This window comes from Hippopotamus amphibius, chromosome 15 (genome assembly GCF_030028045.1).
Source record: "Hippopotamus amphibius kiboko isolate mHipAmp2 chromosome 15, mHipAmp2.hap2, whole genome shotgun sequence".
NCBI lineage: Eukaryota > Metazoa > Chordata > Mammalia > Artiodactyla > Hippopotamidae > Hippopotamus > Hippopotamus amphibius.
Genome location: NC_080200.1, coordinates 5,098,891 through 5,119,090, shown reverse-complemented (window position 1 = coordinate 5,119,090; position 20,200 = coordinate 5,098,891). Strand labels below are relative to the sequence as shown.

The following is a 20,200-nucleotide window of genomic DNA, read 5'->3' as shown; positions in this document are numbered from 1 at the left end:
TCACTGCCTCTTCACCTGAGTTCTCACCACCTTCCTTAACTGCCTCCTTATTGCATCCTCACCTGAACTCTTACCAGGATCTGCTCTGAATCTTTACCTGCTCTCTCACCTGCACACTCAACCTGCACACTCACCTGCATTTTCTGCATCTTCACCTGCTTCCCACACCTACATCATTATCTGTAAACTTACCTGTATCTTTACAAACATTCTTACCTATACTCTCACCTGTCTTTCCACTTGCATGCTCACCTGTGTTTTCTCTGTATCCTCATAGGGGTGAGGACCTGCATCTTTACATTCTTCTCTGGATCTCTTCCTGTTTTCATACCAGCATCCTTACCTACATCCTCACCTACATATTTATTCAATACATGAGCCCTTAAAAGTGAAGAACCTTTTCCAGCTAAATTAAGAAGAGATTCTAAACCTTCCATGTCCTGCTTACTCCCTATAAAGAGACTGGATGCCTAGTCCTTGAAGTTGTGCAAAATTTCCATTCCTTTCTTATCAGATATCATATTTACTCAGATCACGTGTCATAGTTTGGTAGAGAAGGAAAGAGTCTTATTAAGTGAATATAATGGCAGGCTTATCGTTTTGAGGAGTTTTGTGTTTTTTATATAAATTTATTACTTATTTATTTTTGTCTGTGTTGGGTCTTTGTCGCTGAGAGCGGGCTTTCTCTAGTTGCGGCAAGTGGAGGCCACTCTTTGTTGTGGTTCACAGGCGTCTCATTGTGGCTTCTCTTGTTGTGGAGCACGGGCTCTAGGCGTACAGGCTTCAGTAGTTGTGGCACGCAGGCACAGTAGTTGTGGCTCACATGCTTAGTTGCTCCTCGGCATGTGGAATCTTCCCGGAGCAGGGGTCGAACCCGTGTCCCCTGCATTGGCAGAAGGATTCTTAACCACTGCACCACCAGGGAAATCCTTGAGGAGTACTGTGAATTTTTAAAAGTTCACTTATTTTCCTAAACAAATCCCTGATTGGTGGAATTTAAAATGTTTTAGTGAGTGAACAACTTTGAGCAGTGGGGGAGATTTTTCAGCATTAGTCATTAAAACTTAGCACATATGGTTTGAGTAAATGCCAGAAGAAATAGTACAAGTAATACACTGTGAAAAGTCAGAAGATAAATGGTCAATACCTGCCTTCTTGCTTGCACCTTCTCCTGCATCTTTTCCTGTGTCTTCTCCAGCATCAGAATCCTCCCGTCCTCCTCTGCCTTCTCACCCTCATGCTCACCTGCATCCTTTACTAGTGCCATCCTCACCTGTTCTCATCTGCATCCCAATGGCTCTCATCCACAGCTCACTTTCACTCCACGCCACTTCCTGTCTCACCTGCATCCTATTTGCGTCCTCCCCCGCCCTTTGTAGACGGGCCTAAGCAGACTGGTAGGACTGTGTGAGGCAGCTGGGCCAGGAGAGGGCAGTAAAGGTCAGGCAGGTGACATTTCCGGCTGGAGCCCTGAGGGACCAAGCCAGAGATATGACTCATCTCAGCGACTAAGAAAGGAGTGCGTGGGCTATTGTGGTCACTGCCTCACCAGAAACACAAGCTATGACAGCACCACAGATAAGTGGGACCACTGGCTCTCAAGGGGCCCCAAGTGTCTCTTCAAACTGAAACTGTGGCCCCTTGAGGACCGTTGCAGGTGGGATCTAGGCTCCGACTCTGGGTAAGGTCATCAGGGGAAAACCACCCTGAACCTGCAAGTCACCCCTGCATAGCCCCCTTCCCCTAAGACCCTGGGTCCTGGAAACCCTCATCTCCCAACTCCAGGGGAATGTGGCAGAAATTGACTCATAGCCCACTCTCACTACCCCCAGCCCCCGTCAAGGAGAGACTCAGAGATCCCCATCACTCACTAAGCGTCTCAGCTGTCATCTGCCAGGCCCCCTGCCCTCCTTTATGTGTAATTTCTCATTTCTTTTCTTGCTCATTTCCCCTACCTCTGCCTTGGAATTCATTTTCTTCATTTCTTTAATGTGTGGGGTGTTTTTGTTTTGTTTTGTTCTGTTGTTTTTTGCTTTTTTTTAGCATCTATGTTTCTAGGCTGTGAAAAGCACAGATGGTGTCTTACATTCTGAATATAACATGGAGTTGATTTCAGACAGCGAAGGTGTCCAAAAGGGAAAGGAGAACAGGGTAACGTGGGAAGCCTGCCTGCGATGGGGCCACCAGCAAAGTCATTTAGAGGGTTGGTTCCGTTTATGCGTCCGTTTTGCTAGGCTATGGTGACCAGTTGTTTGGTCAAACACCTGTTTAAACATTGCTCTGAAGGTTTGGGTTTGGTTTTTTTTAATTTTTTTACTTTTTATTAAAAACTGCACTGAACGCTGTGTACACCTTTACAATAAATAAATGCAGTAACAGTAACTCACACTGAAACAAAACATTTTTATTTATTTATTTATTTATTTATTTATTTATTTATTGGCTGTGTTGGGTTTTCATTGATATGCGTGGGCTTTCTCTAGTTGCATTGAGTGGGGGCTACCCTTCCTTGCGGTGTTCGGGCTTCTCATTGCAGTGGCTTCTCTTGTTGTGGAGCATGGGCTCTACATGCACAGGCTTCTGTAGTTGTGGCACACGGGCTCAATAACTGTGGCTTGTGGGCTCTAGAGCACAGGCTCAGTAGTTTTGGCACACGGGCATAGTTGCTCCACGGCATGTGGGATTCTCCTGGAGCAGGGATGGAATCCGTGTCCCATGCATTGGCAGGCAGGTTCTTAATGACTGTGCCACCAGGGAAGTCCCAAAACATATTTCTGATAGCCATTATTTTTCTGTTTGGGACAGTTTTCAAGGTTTTTTGGTCACCAAAACAGGAATGTACCTATCCAAAGGCTCAAAATAGGCCGCCTTTTAAACCAAAAGTTGATGATTCTTCAAAGGCTATGAATATAACATGTAACTAGTTGATACACATCTAATAGGATTTGTTACAATCAGTCACATCGAATAACACACCTGAAATGTTCTTATATAAAATATCACACGAAGAAAGGAAGACTTTATCAATGTTCAAAAAAGTGGATTTGTTCATAGACAATCTGACAAGTCACCATAAAAAGTGTTTCTTGAGACAGAAGTCAATACATCATTCTTCTTGATCCCTTTCAGTTCAAGACTTTCCACTCAATAAAATAGCTGAGGATCAGAAACTGAGAAAAGATATTTGAGGACAAACAGCTTGGGAAACAAAACCTTTTTTTTTTTTTTTTTTTGCATCATCAGAGGGTATTACTGAACTCACAACCAACTCGCCCACTCTGGATGCAATTCAGATGCATGGGGCTTCTCTGCAGGGAAGCCTGTACTGTCCTTGATCCTCTGCTCCTGGTTGTCTATCACAGACAGTTTTCTCCCTATTTTGTAGTAATTTCATCTTCCTGTTCACAAAAGGTAGTCAGCCCCCATGCACCCAAGGGACTAGAGTCATAGGATGGGGATTTCCTCTTATTATTTTTTATTTTGATGTTTGGAATTCTTTCTTTTTGTTGTTTGGTTTTTGTTTTATAATTAAAAAAAATTTTTTTTTGCTTGTTTGCCTGTTTGATAAATTATTTATTTATTGGCTGCGTTGGGTCTTCGTTGCTACACGTGGGCTTTCTCCAGTTGTGGCGAGGTGGGGGTGGGGGGCGGGGCTACTCTTCATTGTGGTGCACGGGGTTCCCCTTGTTGTGGAGCACAGGCTCCAGACACGTGGGCTTCAATAGTTGTGGTTCACAGGCTCTAGAGCGCAGGCTCGGTAGTTGTAGCGCAGGGGCTTAGTTCCTCCACGGAATGTGGGATCTTCCTGGAGCAGGGCTCGAATCCATATCCCCTGCATTGGCAGGCGGATTCTTATCCAAAGCGCCACCTAGGAAGTCCTGCCTGTTTGTTTTTAACTGAAGTATAGTTGATTTACAATGTTGTGTTAAGATGTTTGGGATGCAACATTCTTTTTTTTTTTTTTTTAATTTATTTATTTTTTTGGGGGTACACCAAGTTCAATCAACTATTTTTATACACATATCCCCGTATTCCCTCCCTTCCTTGACTCCCCCCCTCCTCGAGTCCCCCCCACCCTCCCTGCCCCAGTCCTCTAAGGCAAGGGATGCAACATTCTTGATGCAACATTCTAGAGCAAGGGGTTCGGGACCTGCTGTGCCCAAGGGACCGATAAAGGGAAAAGATCTATTTATTCTTTTTTTTTTTTTTTTTAAGAAATTAGCAGTGTAATTTTTTAAGTACGTATGTATGTGTGTGTATGTATGTATTTGGCTGCGCAGGGTCCTAATCGCTGCAAGTGGAATCTTTAGTGCCGGGCATGTGGGATCTAGTTCCCTAACCAGGATTGGAACCCCAGCCCCCCTGCATTTGGGGGGCGTGGCGGGGAGGGGGGGAGCAGGGGGGCGTGTCTTAACCACCGGACTGCCAGGGAAAGTCCCAAGATCTGTTTATTCTTTGAGATTGGATGCACAGATGAAAACCTTAGCACACAATAACAGAAGTTGGTCTTTACTAAATCATGTCCTAGCCTTCTCCCGCGCTTCTGCAAGCAGACGACATCTTCAGTTTGCTCTTTTGTAGTTTTAACACTGCACCGTCCCTGATGCAAACGTCCAGAATCAGTTAAAAAGACGGTCAAATTCCTGTTCTCTTAGTTCATTTATTTTTCATTGCCTCCTGGGCCCAGGTGTATCTGAATGGTTACCTTTCATCACTGTCTGCTATCTCTCGTTGGAGCGCTCTCTATTGCCCCCGTGTTTTGTGGTCTGGTTGGGAGAGGGACCTTGGGAAGGGTGTGTCACTGTGGGGAGGTTGTGGGGCACCCGGATGCCTCCGGGGATGATCCCTTCCGTGGCTGCCGGAAGTCCTCCCGGAGCCACGCCCACGATGCCTGGCGGGCGTCTGTATGTGGCACCCTTGAACTCTGGATGAATCGCTCGCTGATCTATTACGGACCAGGGCACTGTTGTGACCAAGAATTCCTTGTTCACACAGATTCCTAAGCTCTCTGGGATGCCACCCGTGATTGCCCAGCGGGTCTCTGCTCACTATACCAGGCCGTGTGAGGTGTACAAATGAGAAGCGATGCATCTTTCAAGCCCTGAGCAAAGCTGAAAGGCTCCGATTGGGGCAACTTGAGAGCCCCCCCCCCCCCTCGTATCCTGCCTTCCTTGAGGACTTGGGCTAAGGCTTTCAAACCCACCAGTCCCCCGCGGGCCACATGCACTAGGAATGCTCCTTGTCTCATCTACTTTAAAGTCATTGATGAGGTGGTGGTTAGGTCCGTTGAGACTACAGTGCAAGCAGACGCAGGCGTTCTGACACGTCCTGAAGGGTGTAGACCCTCTGCACGCCCAGGGACCACTCCATCTCATCCTGCAAGGAGGGGTCACAAAACATGAGGCTGAATCCAAACCGCCTGCCCGGTGCGACCGTAGCTCATGGGGGCCCGCATCTCCCCACAGATGCGGGCTGTCCCGGAGGCAAACTCGCGGATCCGCTCGATGCTCTATACCTGCGTACCTTCCCGCAGGGCCTGGTACTGCCACGTATACAGCCGGGACAGATCGAGGAAGTGGCAGATGGTGGAGTCGGCCGTCTCTTCCACGGCGGCGGCCGATGGGATGTTTTTGCACACCGCTATCCCGAGCTAGCCCGCAGCCTTGAGGTTCACGTGGTCGTAGCCGCTGCCTATCGGCACCATCACCCTCAGGGCCTTGAACTTCTCCAGGTCCTCCCCAGTGAGGGTGATGGTGTGGAACATCACGGGGCTGATGGCCTCGTTTAAAACCTTCTGGTGGATCTCCTGAGTGGACTGTGCGTCACAGAAGGCCACGGTGACCAGGTCCTTCAGGGTAGGCATCTCCACGGTGCAGTCTCGACTGTGGAGCAGGGCCACCAGGGGGTGGGGGTGCGGGGGGTCCGTTCATGATCTGGGGGGCCATTTTTTTTTAACACTTCTATATTTTTTTACATTTTAATTTATGTATGTACGTATTTATTTATTTACTTATTTACTTATTGGCATGATGCCTGGCATGCTGAATCTTAATTCCGCAACCAAGGATCGAACCCTTTCTCCCTGCAATGGAAGCCTGAGTCCTAACCACTGGACTGCACGAGGACCATTCTTTATCTAACTTTGCACCACCTGCAAAAGGCCAAGCAATCCTCTAAGAACTTTGGGGACCTCGCAGGAGTCCGTGGGCATTAGGCCACTAGGCACCCAATGTAAATTTGTCCACAAAATCTATAGTTCACAGGAGGGGCTGTCCATCTTTTAAAGAGATTTCAGCTTCATTGGTTCAAAACCATTTCAGGTGTTGAAATCCAAGGCAGGAAGATTCTGCCCCTCCTGGAGTTTCTTCTCAAGAGGCAGGAGATGCCAACTTTCCTTTTTTATGGGTAGGAGGGGTCTTGGGGTGGATGGGACTTCCAGCAGCTAACTTTCCCCCGAAGGTTTTTTTTTTAAGCTCTCTATTGGAATATAATTGCTTTACACTCTTGTACCAGCTTATGGGGTACACCAGAGTAAATCAGCTGTATTTATACACATACCCCTATATCCCCTCCCTCCCATGACTCCCCACAACCCTTCCCGTCCTGGCCCTCCAAGGCATCACCCATCAAGTTGATCTCCCTTTGTTATACAACTTCCCACTAGCTATCTATTTTACATTTGGTGGTATATATATGCCTATGCTACTCTCTCACTTCATCCCAGCTTCCCCTTCACCCCCCACCCCCCTCAACCCCGTGTCCTCCAGTCCTTTCTCTACATCTGCATTCTTATTCTTGCCCTGTCACTGGGTTCATCACTACCTTTTTTTTTTTTTAATTCCGTATATGTGAGTTAGCATACAGTATTTGTTTTTCTCTTTCTGGCTTACTTCACTCTGTATGACAGACTCTAGGTCTATCCACCTCATTACATATAGCTACATTTCATTCCTTTTCATAGCTGAGTAATATTCCATTGTATATATATGCCACATCTTCTTTATCCATTCATTTGTTGATAGGCATTTAGGTTGCTTCCATGTCCTGGCTATTGTAAATGGTGCTGCAATGAACATTATGGTACATGTTTCTTTTCGGATTATGGTTTTCTTTGGGTATATGCCCAGAAGTGGGATTGCTGGATCATATGGTAGTTCTATTTGTAGTTTTTTAAGAAATCTCCAAATTGTTTTCCATAGTGGCTGTACCAACTTACATTCCCACCAACAGTGCAGGAGAGTTCCCTTTTCTCCACACCCTCTCCAACATTTATTTTTCTAGATTTTTTGATGATGGCCATTCTGACTGGTGTGAGGTGATACCTCACCGTGGCTTTGACTTGCATTTCTCTAATGATTAGTGATGTTGAGCATCTTTTCATGTGTTTGTGGGCCATCTGTATGTCTTCTTTGGAGAAATGTCTATTTAGGTCTTCCGCCCATTTGTGGATTGGGTTATTTGCTTTTTTGGTATTAAGCTGCATGAGCTGCTTATATATTTTGGAGATTAATCCTTTGTCCATTGCTTCGTTGGCAAGTATTTTCTCCCATTCTGATGGCTGCCTTCTTGTCTTGTTTATGGTTTCTTTCGCTGTGCAAAAGCTTTTAAGTTTCATTAGGTCCCATTTGTTTATTCTCGATTTTATTTCCATGATTCTAGAAGGTGGGTCAAAAAAGGATCTTGCTTTGATGTATGTCAAAGAGTGTTCTGCCTATGTTTTCCTCTAGGAGTTTTATAGTGTCTGGCCTTACATGTAGGTCTTTAATCCATTTAGAGTTTATTTTTGTGTATGGTGTTAGGAAGTGTTCTAATTTCATTCTTTTGCATGTTGCTGTCCAATTTTCCAAGCACCACTTATTGAAGGGGCTGTCTTTTTTCCAGTGTATATTCTTGCCTCCTTTGTCAAAGATAAGGTGCCCATATGTGCTTGGGCTTACCTCTGAGTTCTCTATTCTATTCCATTGATCTTCCTTTCTATTTTTGTGCCAGTACCATACTGTCTTGATCACTGTGGCCATGTAGTATAGTTTGAAGTCAAGAAGCCTAATTCCACCAACTCCATCTTTCCTTCTCAAGATTGCTTTGGCTATTCCCCCTGAAGGTATTTTTTAAGATATGATTCACACCTAAGGTCAGTTGACTTTAAAAGCAGATTACTCACACGACTTCCCTGGCAGTCCAGTGGTTGAGACCCCTTGCTTCCACTGCAGGGGGCATGGGTGTGATCCCTGGTTGGAGAACTGAGAGTCCATGTGCCGTGAAGTGTGGCCAAATGAATAAATTAATTAAACTAAATTAAAGCAGATTATCCTTGATAATTGGGGTGGGCCTCTTCCAGTCAGTTGAAGGGCTGAAGAGAAAAGGTAGTTTTCCTGAGGAGAAAAGAATTCCAGACGGCGGTGTGGAGATTCTGCCTGAGTTTTTCATTCAGACTCAAGACCATGACATCAACTCTATTTTTTTTTTAATTTTTTTATTGGGGTATAGTTGTTTTACAATGTTGCGTTAGTTTCTACTGTACAGAGAAGCGGAGTTCCCTGTGTTACACAACAGGTTCTCGTTTGTTATCTATTTTATACATATTAGTCTACAACATCAACTCTTAACTGAATCTCCAGCCTGCTGTCTTGTCCTATGGATTTCAGATTTACCAAGCTACAAAATCACATGAACCAATTCCTTACAATCTATCTATCATCTATCTATCTATCTATCTGCCTACCTACCTACCTATCTCTATAGATAGATACGTATAGAGATAGATAGAGAGAGAGATAGATGATAGATAGATAGATGATAGATGATAGATGATAGATAGATAATAAATAGATTAGATAGATAGATAGATAGATAGATAGATAGATAGATAGATAGATAGAGTAGATAAATAGATAGATAGGGTAGGTAGGTAGATAGATAGATAGATGACAGACATTCGATATAGAGATACGTTATTGGTCCTATTTCTCTGACTAACCCTACCTAATCTGGTGGTCAGGGAAGGCTTCTGTGAGGAGGGGGGTTCTTGAGTCAAGACATAGATGACAAGAAGGAGCCAGTCTTGGGGGATCTGGAAAAGACTGTTCCGCACAGAGGGAACAGCAAGTGCAAAAGGCCCCAGATGCCTGGGTGCAAGGGCTTCAAGATAATGAAGGACCACTTAGTGTCTGTTCTTTTTTTTTTTTTCATTATTTTATTGAAATATAGTTGGTTTACATTTTTTTTTTTTTTTTTTGCCCCACCATTCATCTTGAAGGATCTTAGTTCTCTGACCGGGTTCTGAACCCATGACCTCGGCCGTGAAAGTGCGGAGTCCTAGCCACTGGACCAGCAGGGAAGTCCCCTTCATGTCTGTCCTTACCTCAGGGGACCGCCCTTCTTCTATAAAGGACCATATAGTAAATATTTTAGCCTTTGAGGACAGAGAGATAAAATTGAAGATATCATGAAGGTGCTTATAAAATGAGAGGAAGCTTCCAGCCTGCCCTATGCCCCATGTGCTTGGGATGGCCCACTCAGGGTGGAGGATGTGATTCGTGCCCACCTGCTGGAGACATTCTCTGGAAGGAGAGTGATGGGCCCAAGGCCTGGAGATCCAGGTGGGTGGAGAGGGTGTGGGATGACCACCGAGGCCAGTTTCTCTGTGCTGCAGTGATACCCAGGTCCCAGCCAAGCTCTCTCTCCCGAGGCCCAGCTCTCATCTGGATTAACTGGCCGGAGCTGAGAAAATATGCTGAGTCACCAACCCCCAGAATTAGAAGCATCCAGTCAATGTCCAGCGGTTGATGATAGAGGACACGCCAACATGTAGGTGGCAGCCAGTGTGACCAGCTACAGAGTGGTGAGCATTGGCTGCCAGCCAGGAAGGCTGGCTATGGAAGCAAAATGGGGAACAGGGGCCAGAGGAGGATGCCCCATCTGGGACTCTACCACTCACTAAAGTGCCAGCCTCTGAGAGCATCTCCCGTGGCTATACAGAAACATGAGCCTAGCCTAATTCAGCCCACGGGCCGTAATGTGCTAACCCCCATAAGCTCAGTGGGAGGTCATTGGAAGATTTGAAACACACAAGAGATGAGAGCTGACTTATGTGTTTAAAAAAGGATGCCAGAAGTCCCAATCCTAGGTATACACCCAAAAGAATTGAGACCTGGAACCCAGACAAATACAGGCACTCACATACCTGTAGCAGCACTTTTCGAAATAACCAAAAGGTGGAAATAACTTAAACGTCCATTAATGGGTGAAAGGGTAAGCAAAATGTGGTTTATCCGCACACTGAAATATTACTCAGTCTTTAAAATGAGTGAAGTACTGACGCATGCTACACTGTGGATGAAAACAAAAAAAAAAAAAAAACAAAACAAAAATGGGGCTTCCTAGGTGGCGCAGTGGTTAAGAATCCGCCTGCCAATGCAGGGGACACAGGTTCGATCCCTGCTCCAGGAAGATCCCACATGCCTCGGAGCAACTAAGCCCGTGTGCCAAAACAAAAACAAAACAAAACAATACAATGTGGATGAACCTTGAAAACATTATCCTTAGTGAAAGAAGCCAGACACAAAAGAACACACAGTGTGTATTTCCATTTTTTTTTTGAAATGTCCAACACAGGTAAATTCATAAAGCAGGAAATGAGACCAGTGATTGCCAGAATCTGGGGGTGAGGGAGTTGGAAAGTGACTGCTCAATGGTTATAAGGTTTACTTTTGAGGTGTTGAAATGCTTCAGAGCTAGGTAGTGTTGCACAGCTTTGTAAATGTACTAAGTGACACTGAGTTGCTCACTTGAAAATGCTTCATTTTATGTGATGTGAATTTACTTCAATTAAATAAATAAATAAATAAATGTATAAATAAATAAGTGAGGCCACACTGGCTCAAGGGTAAAGAATGAATTATAAGGTGGCAAGAGGTAAAGCAGTACATCCAATTGGGAAGCTACTGCAATAGTCCAAGCAAGAAATGATGCCAGCAGTTCCAATCCTAGGTATATACCCAAAAGAATTGAATGGCTTAGTCCATCTGGGCTGCTATAACAAGATACCCTAGACTGAGTGGCTTAAACAACAAAGGTTTGTTTCTCAGTTCTAGAGGCTGCAAGTCTGAAATCAGGGTGTCTACGTGGTTGAGTTCCGGTGAGAGTCCTCTTCCTGGCCCCCTTCCTGGCTTGTAGATGGCCTCCTTCCCTCTGTATCCTCATGTGGCAGAGATGGGGAGAGAGAGCATATCTCTTATGGCTTATCTTTTAAGGGCACTAATCCCATTCAGGAGGGCTGCACTCTTGTGCCCTAGCACCTCCTAAGGGCTCCACCTCCAAATACCATCACACTGGGGGCTAGGGCATCAACATGTCAGTTTTGGAGAGGACAGAAATATGAAGTCCATAGCACTTAGTGAGGGTAGTGTTTAGAGGTTGAATCGACAGGGCTTGCTGAGAGTGGGATGTCATGACAGGACAGAGGGAGGGGTCCAGAACAACTCTCAGGCCCTGGGTTTAGTTAACTGAGTGGATGGTGCTTCCACACTCTGACTGTGAATTTCAATTAAAACTTGCATGCAAGCACATGCAAGCACGCGTGCACACACGCACATGCACACATATGCCTGCACCTGCACACACCTGCATGCACACACCTGCATGTACACACACACAGCACACGCATGCATACACTCGCACACACACATACACATACCCACACATGTGCACACACACAAACCACTCTTGTGTTTCCACTGCTCTTATCACCGTCTCGAACACTATATAGTGTTTTCTTATCAGGCTTTCTCACCCCGCTAGAATAGGACCTCCATGAGACTAAGGACATTTATCTCTCCTGTTCATGGCTGTGCACCTAGAACAGTGCCTGACATCCAGGAGGTGCTCAGTAAATATTTGGCAACCATATGAATGACGCAGCCAGAAGGGAAATCTAGGACCTTCGCAACCACGTGAGTGATGCAGCCAGAAGGGAAATCTGGGACCGTCCTTCTCAACCCCACCCGAGTCACATCTTCTGATGCCTCTGGAAAGTGTGACAGACTCAGTGAGAGTGAGATGGGGCCGGGCGGGGGGTTGGGGGACAGGAAGAAGAGTGGGGAAAGGGGAGGGGCTAAGCCTCAGCTCTAAAGGCAGCCCCGGGACCCACGGGCGCCTGTCTGCAGCGTGAGAAGCCCAGGGGCATTGGGCAATCGTGGTTTCCTCCTGGCTCACAGGACCCAACGGTGCCAGCCCAGCCCCAGGCGTCTTGGGGCCTCATCCGCTCAGGCATGGAGGAGACAGTTGTGAGGCCCTCGGTGTTCGTGGTGGATGGACAGACGGACATCCCGTTTACGAGGCTGGGGCGCAGCCGCCGGAGACAGCCCTGCAGTGCTGCCCGGCTGGGCCTGGGCCTCCTGCTGCTGCTGTTGGCGGCAGGACTGGCCATCCAGGGCTGGTTCCTGCTGCACCTGCACTGGCGCCTGGAGGCGATGGTCACCCCCCTGCAGGTAAGTGGCACTGGGGTGGTGGTGGGGGCTCGAAGCCAGTGTCACTGAGCCTCTGTGTGTGTGTGTGTGTATGCAGAATGGAGGACAGACTAAGAGCAGCCCAGGGCGACTTAATTCACCTCTTGGAACCTCAGTTTCCTCACCTGTAAAATGGGTATGATAATAAGCATCTTCATAGGGAATAAAACATGATATTGTGTGTGTGGCGCCCAGCTGGCCTACAGCAAGCATTCAACCACTGGGAACTGACCTTTTTTTTTTTAATTGAGATATAATTGACATAGAACATCGTGTAAGTTTAAGTATACAACATATTAATTTGATACATAAATATTGCAATAGGGTTGCCATTGTAGCATTAGCTACATAAGTGTCATTTCTTGCAGTAGTGGAAACTAACAAAATCTAAGCCTTTAGGAAGTTTAATGTTTATAACACAGTTGTGTTGTCTGTAACCCCCAGAACTGACATTCTGACATGGCTAGTTATTATTATTTTTTTATTATCTATCTGACTCTTCATGTGAGTCACTTTTATTTTTATTTTAATTTTTAAAAAAATTTTGGCATCGCCGCACAGCATGCGGTATATTAGTTCCCCAATCCCAGACTGAACCCTCACCCTCTGCAGTGGAAGCGGTGAGTCTTAACCACTGGAGTCCCTGACAAGACTAGGGATTATCAACTGTACCCTGATCACCAGTATTGGGATGGTCATTAATCTACTTTGCCCAAGTCTGTGAGAATCTCTCCCTGCGTCAGTTTCCTGTTAGCCTTGGATGTCTCTGTCTGAATGTCTGCCACACCTGTGGGTCTGTGTGCCATGGCCATGTGGTCTTGGCCTTTTTGTGTTTCCAGGTCCTTTCTCCTCGTGGCTGGACCTGATGGTCACAGGTGCATGTGGACCCGTGCACATGTGCTGTCCTGCACATGTGTACCCATAGGGCCATGTACTCACCTGTTGATGTCGCGTGTCTTTGTCTCTGGGTCTCTGTGTGCACAGATCCGTATGGCTCCGTAAACTGTGCAGCCCACTTATCTGCATCCACGTGTGTCTTGTCAGTGTGTCACACAAGTGTCCAGGTCTGTGCCCATGTGTCCACATCCACGTGTTAGCATTTATGTCTAAGTGTCCAGCCATGTCGGTGTCTGTGTGACTTTGGTAGCACTTATTTAATAAACCCTCCTATAGCGCTTGCTCTGTGCCAGGCACTGTAAGACGCTTTTCACATGTGAATTTGCTGAATTTGGAGCAGTCACTTTTCGTGTCTCCATTTACAGAGGGGAAAACTGAGGTACTGGATGGTTAAGAGCCTGCTGCGTGGCAGGAGGTGGGGTGGGGTGTGCACGTGGCCTTGGATACGTCCGAGGGTGATGTCTGTGCCCGTGGCTTGCGTGTGTCTCTCAGCCATGAGTCTGAGTGATGCCGGGGCGTGGGCCCCGCAGATCCTCACCACGTGCTGCTCTGCACTTTTAGGACAGAGGTGCAGGATCCTGGCAGCAGCTGGTGCAAGGTGAGTCAGGGTCCTGGTCCCGGGGGAGGGGATGGAATGGTTCCCACACTGCCCCCAACCCCTCAGCCCATTGCCCAATGTGATTTGCACAACTGGTCAAGCCCCACAGAGGCCCCTCCCCCAAGCCAGAGAAGCAGAAGTTTGGGTCATCCCGGAAAGGGTGGGGTTGACACCAGGAGGTGGACTGGATGACCCCTCTGGACACTGGACCTTACCCCTCTGATTTCTCACCCTCTCTCCCCAGAGCGGAGGCCCCAGCAGGCCAACCCAGCAGCACACCTCACAGGTGAGGGGGGCCCCCAAGTCCTGGCAGGGGGTGGGGGTTCAGGGTGTCCTGGGGAGAACAGACAGACACCCCAACGGGGCAGAGTATTCCTTCCTTCCTTCACTATTCACAGAGTCGCTCAGACCACAGGCACTGCCTAGGTCCGTGAATTTCTTCTAATTTTATTTATTGAATAAACCCTTGTACCGGTGCTGACTCTGTAGCATGCACTGTGATGTGCTTTCCACCTATTCATTCATTACATCCTTAGCCGGTACTATTCACAGTTCCATTTTACAGACAGAGAGACTGAGGCACATAGAGGTTGTGAGGCTGCTGGGCCCAGATGTGTTCTGCCTCAAATCCTTAGTTCAGCCACTTACAACTTTTGGCAGTTTGGGCAAGTCAGTTGCTCCGTGCCTCAGTTTCCCCCACCTTCAAGAAGCGGATGAAAACGAGTTAAGATGTACGATAAGCAGGTTATTTTGCCACTTCCTGGGCCTCCATTTCCCCACGTGTAAAGTGAGGATAAAATGAGTTCATACATCTAAAGCTCTCAGAACAGTCTAGCACAGAGGGGGCGGCGCTCACCCAGGGGTGGGGACTTGCCCTGGGTCACACAGCAAGCGTGGGACCTGTGCCCACCGGCTCCCACTCTGTCTCCATCCTCAGGGGCCAACTCCAGCCTGACGGGCAGCGGGGGCCCACTGTTGTGGGAGACTAAACTGGGCCTGGCCTTCTTGAGGGGCCTCAGCTACCGGGACGGTGCCCTGGTGATCGCCCAGGCCGGCTACTATTACATCTACTCCAAGGTGCAGTTGGGCGGTGTGGGTTGCCCCCAGGGGCTGACCGGCGGCCTGCCCATCACCCACGGCCTCTACAAGCGCACCACCCGCTACCCCGAGGAGCTGGAGCTGCTGGTCAGCCGGCGGTCACCCTGCGGGCGAGCAAGCAGCCCCCGGGTCTGGTGGGACAGCAGCTTCCTGGGCGGAGTGGTCCACCTTGATGCCGGAGAGGAGGTGGTGGTGCGCGTGCCTGATGAGAGCCTGGTCCGAGTCCGCGATGGCACGCGCTCCTACTTCGGGGCGTTCATGGTGTGAAGGAAGGAGTCGGGGTGGATTGAACAGGGCTCCGTCTGACATGCAGAGACCTCAGAGGATGCCTCTGGAGACAGGAAACGCAACAAACAGAGATTTGGGAGCGTGCCCAGGGGAACCTCAAACTCGACAGATGGAGAGCTCACAGCGGGGGACCACTGGGTTCCGTGGGGGACCACTGGGGCCAAGAACCCAGCTGTCCCAAGAGGTTAAAGACCCGGCAGGTACCTCTGAAGAACCAAAGGAGACGACACACCCTGCCACGGACAACACTGAAGACACAGACCCCGAGGCTTGGGGGGTCTGTCAGCCCCCAAGCAGGGGTCAAGCTAATCTGCCTGATATTCAGGACGAAGGGGTGAGGGGTGGGTATTTATACTTTTGAGTCAGAGCAAAGTGGGACATGGGGGTCCAGGGAGTTGGCTGAGAACAGGAAACGCTTTCCACTCTCACAAGTATGAGTGGAAAGTGGGGTACTTATCATCAGGACCCACACCGTGGCCAGCCCAGCCCAGCCCCACCCATGGTCATGGTCATGGTCATATGCCCAAGTCCCACCCACGGGTTGTGGCCACACCATATCCTGGCCACAAAGTTCCACGCAGAGATGCAGGCATGGGGAGGTACTGGTAGATGTTTAACAACCAGCTCTCCCGGGAGGGTAGAGGCTTTGTAGTGTTTGCTGATTTCCATGGTGTAAATATTCCCACTGTGGCTGGTTTCTGGCTCCCATATATATCATCAGGTAGTTGGCTGTATCCCAGCACTGCTAAGCTCTCACATTCCATCAGGACAGCGACGCTGTTCCCCACCTGAGCCAGAGCCTGGTACACGGACACTTGGAAAATGGTTGCAGAAAGAAAAAGAAAAAGAGAGAAAGAGAGAGAGAAGGGAAGGAGGGAAGGTGGGAGGGAGGGAAGGAGGAGGGAAGGAAGGAAGGAAGAAAGAAAGAAAGAAAGAAAGATAGAAGGAAAGAAAGAAAGAGAGAGAAAGAGAGAAGAAAGAAAGAAAGAGGAAGAAAGAAAGAAAAAGAAAGAAAGAAAGAAAGAAAGAAAGAAAGAAAGAAAGAAAGAAAGAAAGAAAGAAAGAAAGGGAAAGAGAGAAAGAGAGAGAGAGAGAAAGAAAGGAAGGAAGGAAGGAAGAAAGGAAGGAAAGAGAGAGAGAAAGAAAAGTGAAAGAAAGGTGGAACGAAAGAAAGAGAAAATGAAAGAAAGAAAGAAACTACCATCATAGAGAATCACAGCCCCACAAGCTCAGTCCACTCCTTCACAACCACAGACTGCATCACAAACCCTCAGTCACAAATGCTGCATTACAACCACATAGGACACAGTCACACACAAGTCATCATCACAGCCTCCATCACCCACACAGGCCATTCAGTCACACCATGTGTGACACATGGGATGCAGTGCTTCTCACATCAGGATTCCACATGTCGTACCATGGTCACACCCATCACACACACATGGCATCACAATGACAAACACACAGACACACACACAAGCACAACTGAAAGTTCCTCCTAGCCAAAACATACAAACCCTGGGGTGAGGACCAGATTTATTCTGTAGTCCTGGGCCCCTTGACCACTGGTCTTGGAAATAAATGATGAACTTTGCACCTGGGTCCATCTAGTTCTTAGGGGAAGGGTAGCTCAGGGAGGCACAAGGATAGATGGGAGACCCACAGGGGTCACTTTTATAGCTGAGAAATCTGAACCCAGCTGACCCAACTCCATGCAGGAAGCTTAGCGGGGAAACTAAAGACCTGATGCCCAGGTCTGCCTTAGCCCCAAATCCACAATTCCTGAGAAAGGTAGAGGTTACACATTTCCAAAAGTACCCTTACTGCAGACATCCTGCACAGACTGGACGTCTACCCAGCCAGTCGGAAGCCTGGAGTAACTGGGGGCATGAAAGAGTGTGGGGCAGAGCAGACAATGGTATGCATACAAATCAGATGGTTTATGCAAATGAGCATGGACCCAGGAAGTAAGACTTCCCTGAATCCTAGGATGATGGCTCAGACCCCAGAGGCGAGTGAATCATTCTGGTTTTTGTTGACATTGTTGCCCAGTACCGGGGTGAAGGGAACTGGCTTTGCGATCAGATGGTCCTGGGTTCCAAGTCTACTCTGCCACTTCCTGGCCATGTGACCTGCGGCACATCCCATCACCTCTCAGTGCCCCCGTTTCTTCATCTGTAACATGTTAGGTAACAAACGTCCTCACCTCCTAGGTTTACTGTAAAGATTAAATCAGTTGAGGGAAAGGCCATTTGGTATGGTGCCTGGTACACAGTAAGAAATCCATAAGTGTGTGAGTGGCATAAGTGATTTAGAAATATTAAGGAGAGCATAGAGGCGTGCCAGAAAATTTAGAAATTTTCAGGCACGCCTCTATGCAGGGCATCTCGTGCAAGTCATATCTTTATCTACATCCTGGGCAAGAGCTATTGTTCCAGACATAGAGACTGAGGTAGGGATGCCTCCCCCACTCCACCTGCACCAAGGGCACACAGCTTGGTGCCTCTCTGCCTGTGTTGGGCTGGTGGGAGGTGAGATAGCCCCAGGTGCCCAGGCCCCACCCATGCTGGAGTTTCCTTTACTCTCATCATGGTCTTTCTGTTTCTGTGGCTTTGATGAGGAGACCAAGGTGTGGTGAACTTAGCAAAGCAACCAGCAGCCACCAACGTCTGCCTGGGGATGGAACCTCTACTAAGTTTAGCCTCTGAAGATCATTCCTGGGAGGGGCCTTGATTTCAGATAAAGTGCGGGAGCAGGAAGCCCCTAGCCCAGGCCAGTAACCTACTTTACAACTTCTTAGAAGTCTATCTACTTGATTTCCTCTTTCACCTCTGGTGTCTTGTCAGATTTCACCCTCCCTCCCCCACTCCATCAACTCTTTCTCAGGACCTAAAGTCTGCTATCCTCAGCCCCCTCCGCAGTCCCTGGGGCAGGAAACTCTCCTGCTTGTCTCCATCTCTTGCCAGGATCCAGAGATAAGAGAAGGCAGAATAATGGTGATTAAATTGTTTCTTAATTTCCTCTGATGTCACTGTGCCCCTCCCTGCTGCATATCACTGCATACAAACACTGAGATGTGTCATCTCAGAGAAACAGAATGGGTCTTACACTGGAGCCAGACCACCTGTGTTCAAATCCCTGCTCTGCCACTTCCCAGCTGGGTGGTCTTGGGATGCATCCTTGGCCTCTTTAGTCCTTAGTAGATATTTTTTATGTGAACATAGTTGTAATCACGTGCACATTTAAATTTCAGATTCTTTTCAGTTATTACATAAGGTGATCTTGCATCCATAGACCACGTCCAGTCACTGAGTGTGTTTTTCAAATGGGAGTTAGAAGCCAATGTTTAAACATTAGAAAACTCTGCACGTGGACAAATCCAAATTTCTTGGCAAGCTGGGGATTATAAGAACCCGGGTTGGGTAGCGATTGTCCCCTCTGGACAGGGCATGAGCTCACCTCCTCACCACAGTCTCCACCCCTCCCTGTGGTTTACCTCTTGAAAGCTGCATGTCAGTTGCCTTTCAGCATCATGTTTGCATGATTGTTTTTCTTAAAATAATAATGATCTTAAATTATAGGTCATACTTCTAAGGTACCCACTGCATGCCAGGCACTGTGCTAAGTGCATTAATTCACAGTAACTCATTGAATTCTCAGTGGGGGGGGGGTACTGTTATAATACCCATTTTATGGATGGGGAAATCTAGGCACAGAGAAGTTAAGTCATTTCTCCATCAAAGGTGGGAAAATATATGACAGCCTGAGATGACCATGAGTTTCAAGAAAAATGAGAGTTCCTAGTTGTATTAGTTTCCTGTTGCTGCTTAAGACAATACTAATTTGTTATCTTACAGTTCCGGAAGTCAGAAGTCAAAAATGAGTCTTATGGGACTAAAATCAAGGTGTCAGCAGGGCTGCATTCCTTCTGGAGGAAGGATTTGTCCCCTAGCCCTTTTCTTAGGCGCTGTCTCTGTGGAAGCCCAAACAAAGACATGTGCATAGCAAACAAGAATCTCAGCTCACAAGGAGCGAAAAATAATTCAACTTCCTTTTATGCATAATGCAACTTAATTTATGCAAAGACCCTTCTGCACCGGGATGCTGAGACCTTGATATCAGTCAGTTGGGAACATTCCCTCTCCACGTGTTCCTTTTCCAAGACTGTCAGAATTCCAGGGAGCTTAGGAAATGCCAAGGCATTAAGCATGAGGGAGGGATCCGTCTGATTCTCTAGCTACACATGCACACTGATGCCTCGTCTCCTTCTGATCCACCCACCCTCTATTCATGTCCTTGTGACTTATTGAAAGTGGTACATACTCTGCTACTCCTGAGCCTTGTTCATGAGGCTGATTTTTAAGCCAGGTTTAGGTACAGGAAGCTCTTTGAGGCTCTCTGTGGCTTCAGCTGCCCAGAGACACCATTGAGTCATTTCCTTTTTGGGGACCTGCAGCCTCTCTGCAACGGGGAGCAGGACCCAAGCTTCTTCTAGTTTTCAGTCCCCCTAGAACTTCTCTGGGGTAACTTTCCATGTTTCCAGGGTTGTTTTTTTTTTCCCAAAAAGCAAAGCATAGGAACTTCCCGCCCTGTCATGGGTGTTGAACTGTGTCTTCCCCAGAATTCATATGTTGAAAGTCTAATACCCAGTATCTCAGAACGTGACTATATTTGGAGATCGCACCTTAAGAGAGAAAATTAAGGGGATTCGAGTGCACCTAATCCAATATGACTGGTGTCCTTATAAGAAGAGATTAGGACACAGAGACACACAGAGGGAAGACTACGTGAGGACACAGGGAAGAGGTAG

At 47.5% G+C, this 20,200-nt stretch overlaps 1 protein-coding gene and 1 pseudogene across 1 annotated transcript; one reads left to right on the top strand and one right to left on the bottom strand.

The window, feature by feature from the left end:
- Positions 1 to 4,721: 4,721 nt before the first annotated feature.
- Positions 4,722 to 5,981, bottom strand: LOC130836722 (C-terminal-binding protein 2-like; annotated as a pseudogene).
- A 6,182-nt stretch (positions 5,982 to 12,163) lies between these two features.
- Positions 12,164 to 17,162, top strand: TNFSF14 (TNF superfamily member 14). Its single transcript, XM_057709202.1, has 4 exons — positions 12,164 to 12,488; positions 13,965 to 14,001; positions 14,246 to 14,287; positions 14,939 to 17,162. The coding sequence occupies exons 1-4, from the start codon at positions 12,270 to 12,272 to the stop codon at positions 15,364 to 15,366; spliced, it is 726 nt and encodes a 241-aa protein (XP_057565185.1). The 5' UTR covers positions 12,164 to 12,269; the 3' UTR covers positions 15,367 to 17,162.
- Positions 17,163 to 20,200: the final 3,038 nt, after the last annotated feature.

What these genes read in the sequence shown, in the direction of transcription:
- TNFSF14 (XM_057709202.1), top strand. Translation starts at nt 12,270, where the DNA reads ATGGAGGAGACAGTTGTGAGGCCCTCGGTGTTCGTGGTGGATGGACAG. An exon ending in CTGGCAGCAGCTGGTGCAAG is followed by an intron (nt 14,002 to 14,245) that starts GTGAGTCAGGGT and finishes CTCTCTCCCCAG; the next exon opens with AGCGGAGGCCCCAGCAGGCC. An exon ending in CCCAGCAGCACACCTCACAG is followed by an intron (nt 14,288 to 14,938) that starts GTGAGGGGGGCC and finishes CTCCATCCTCAG; the next exon opens with GGGCCAACTCCAGCCTGACG.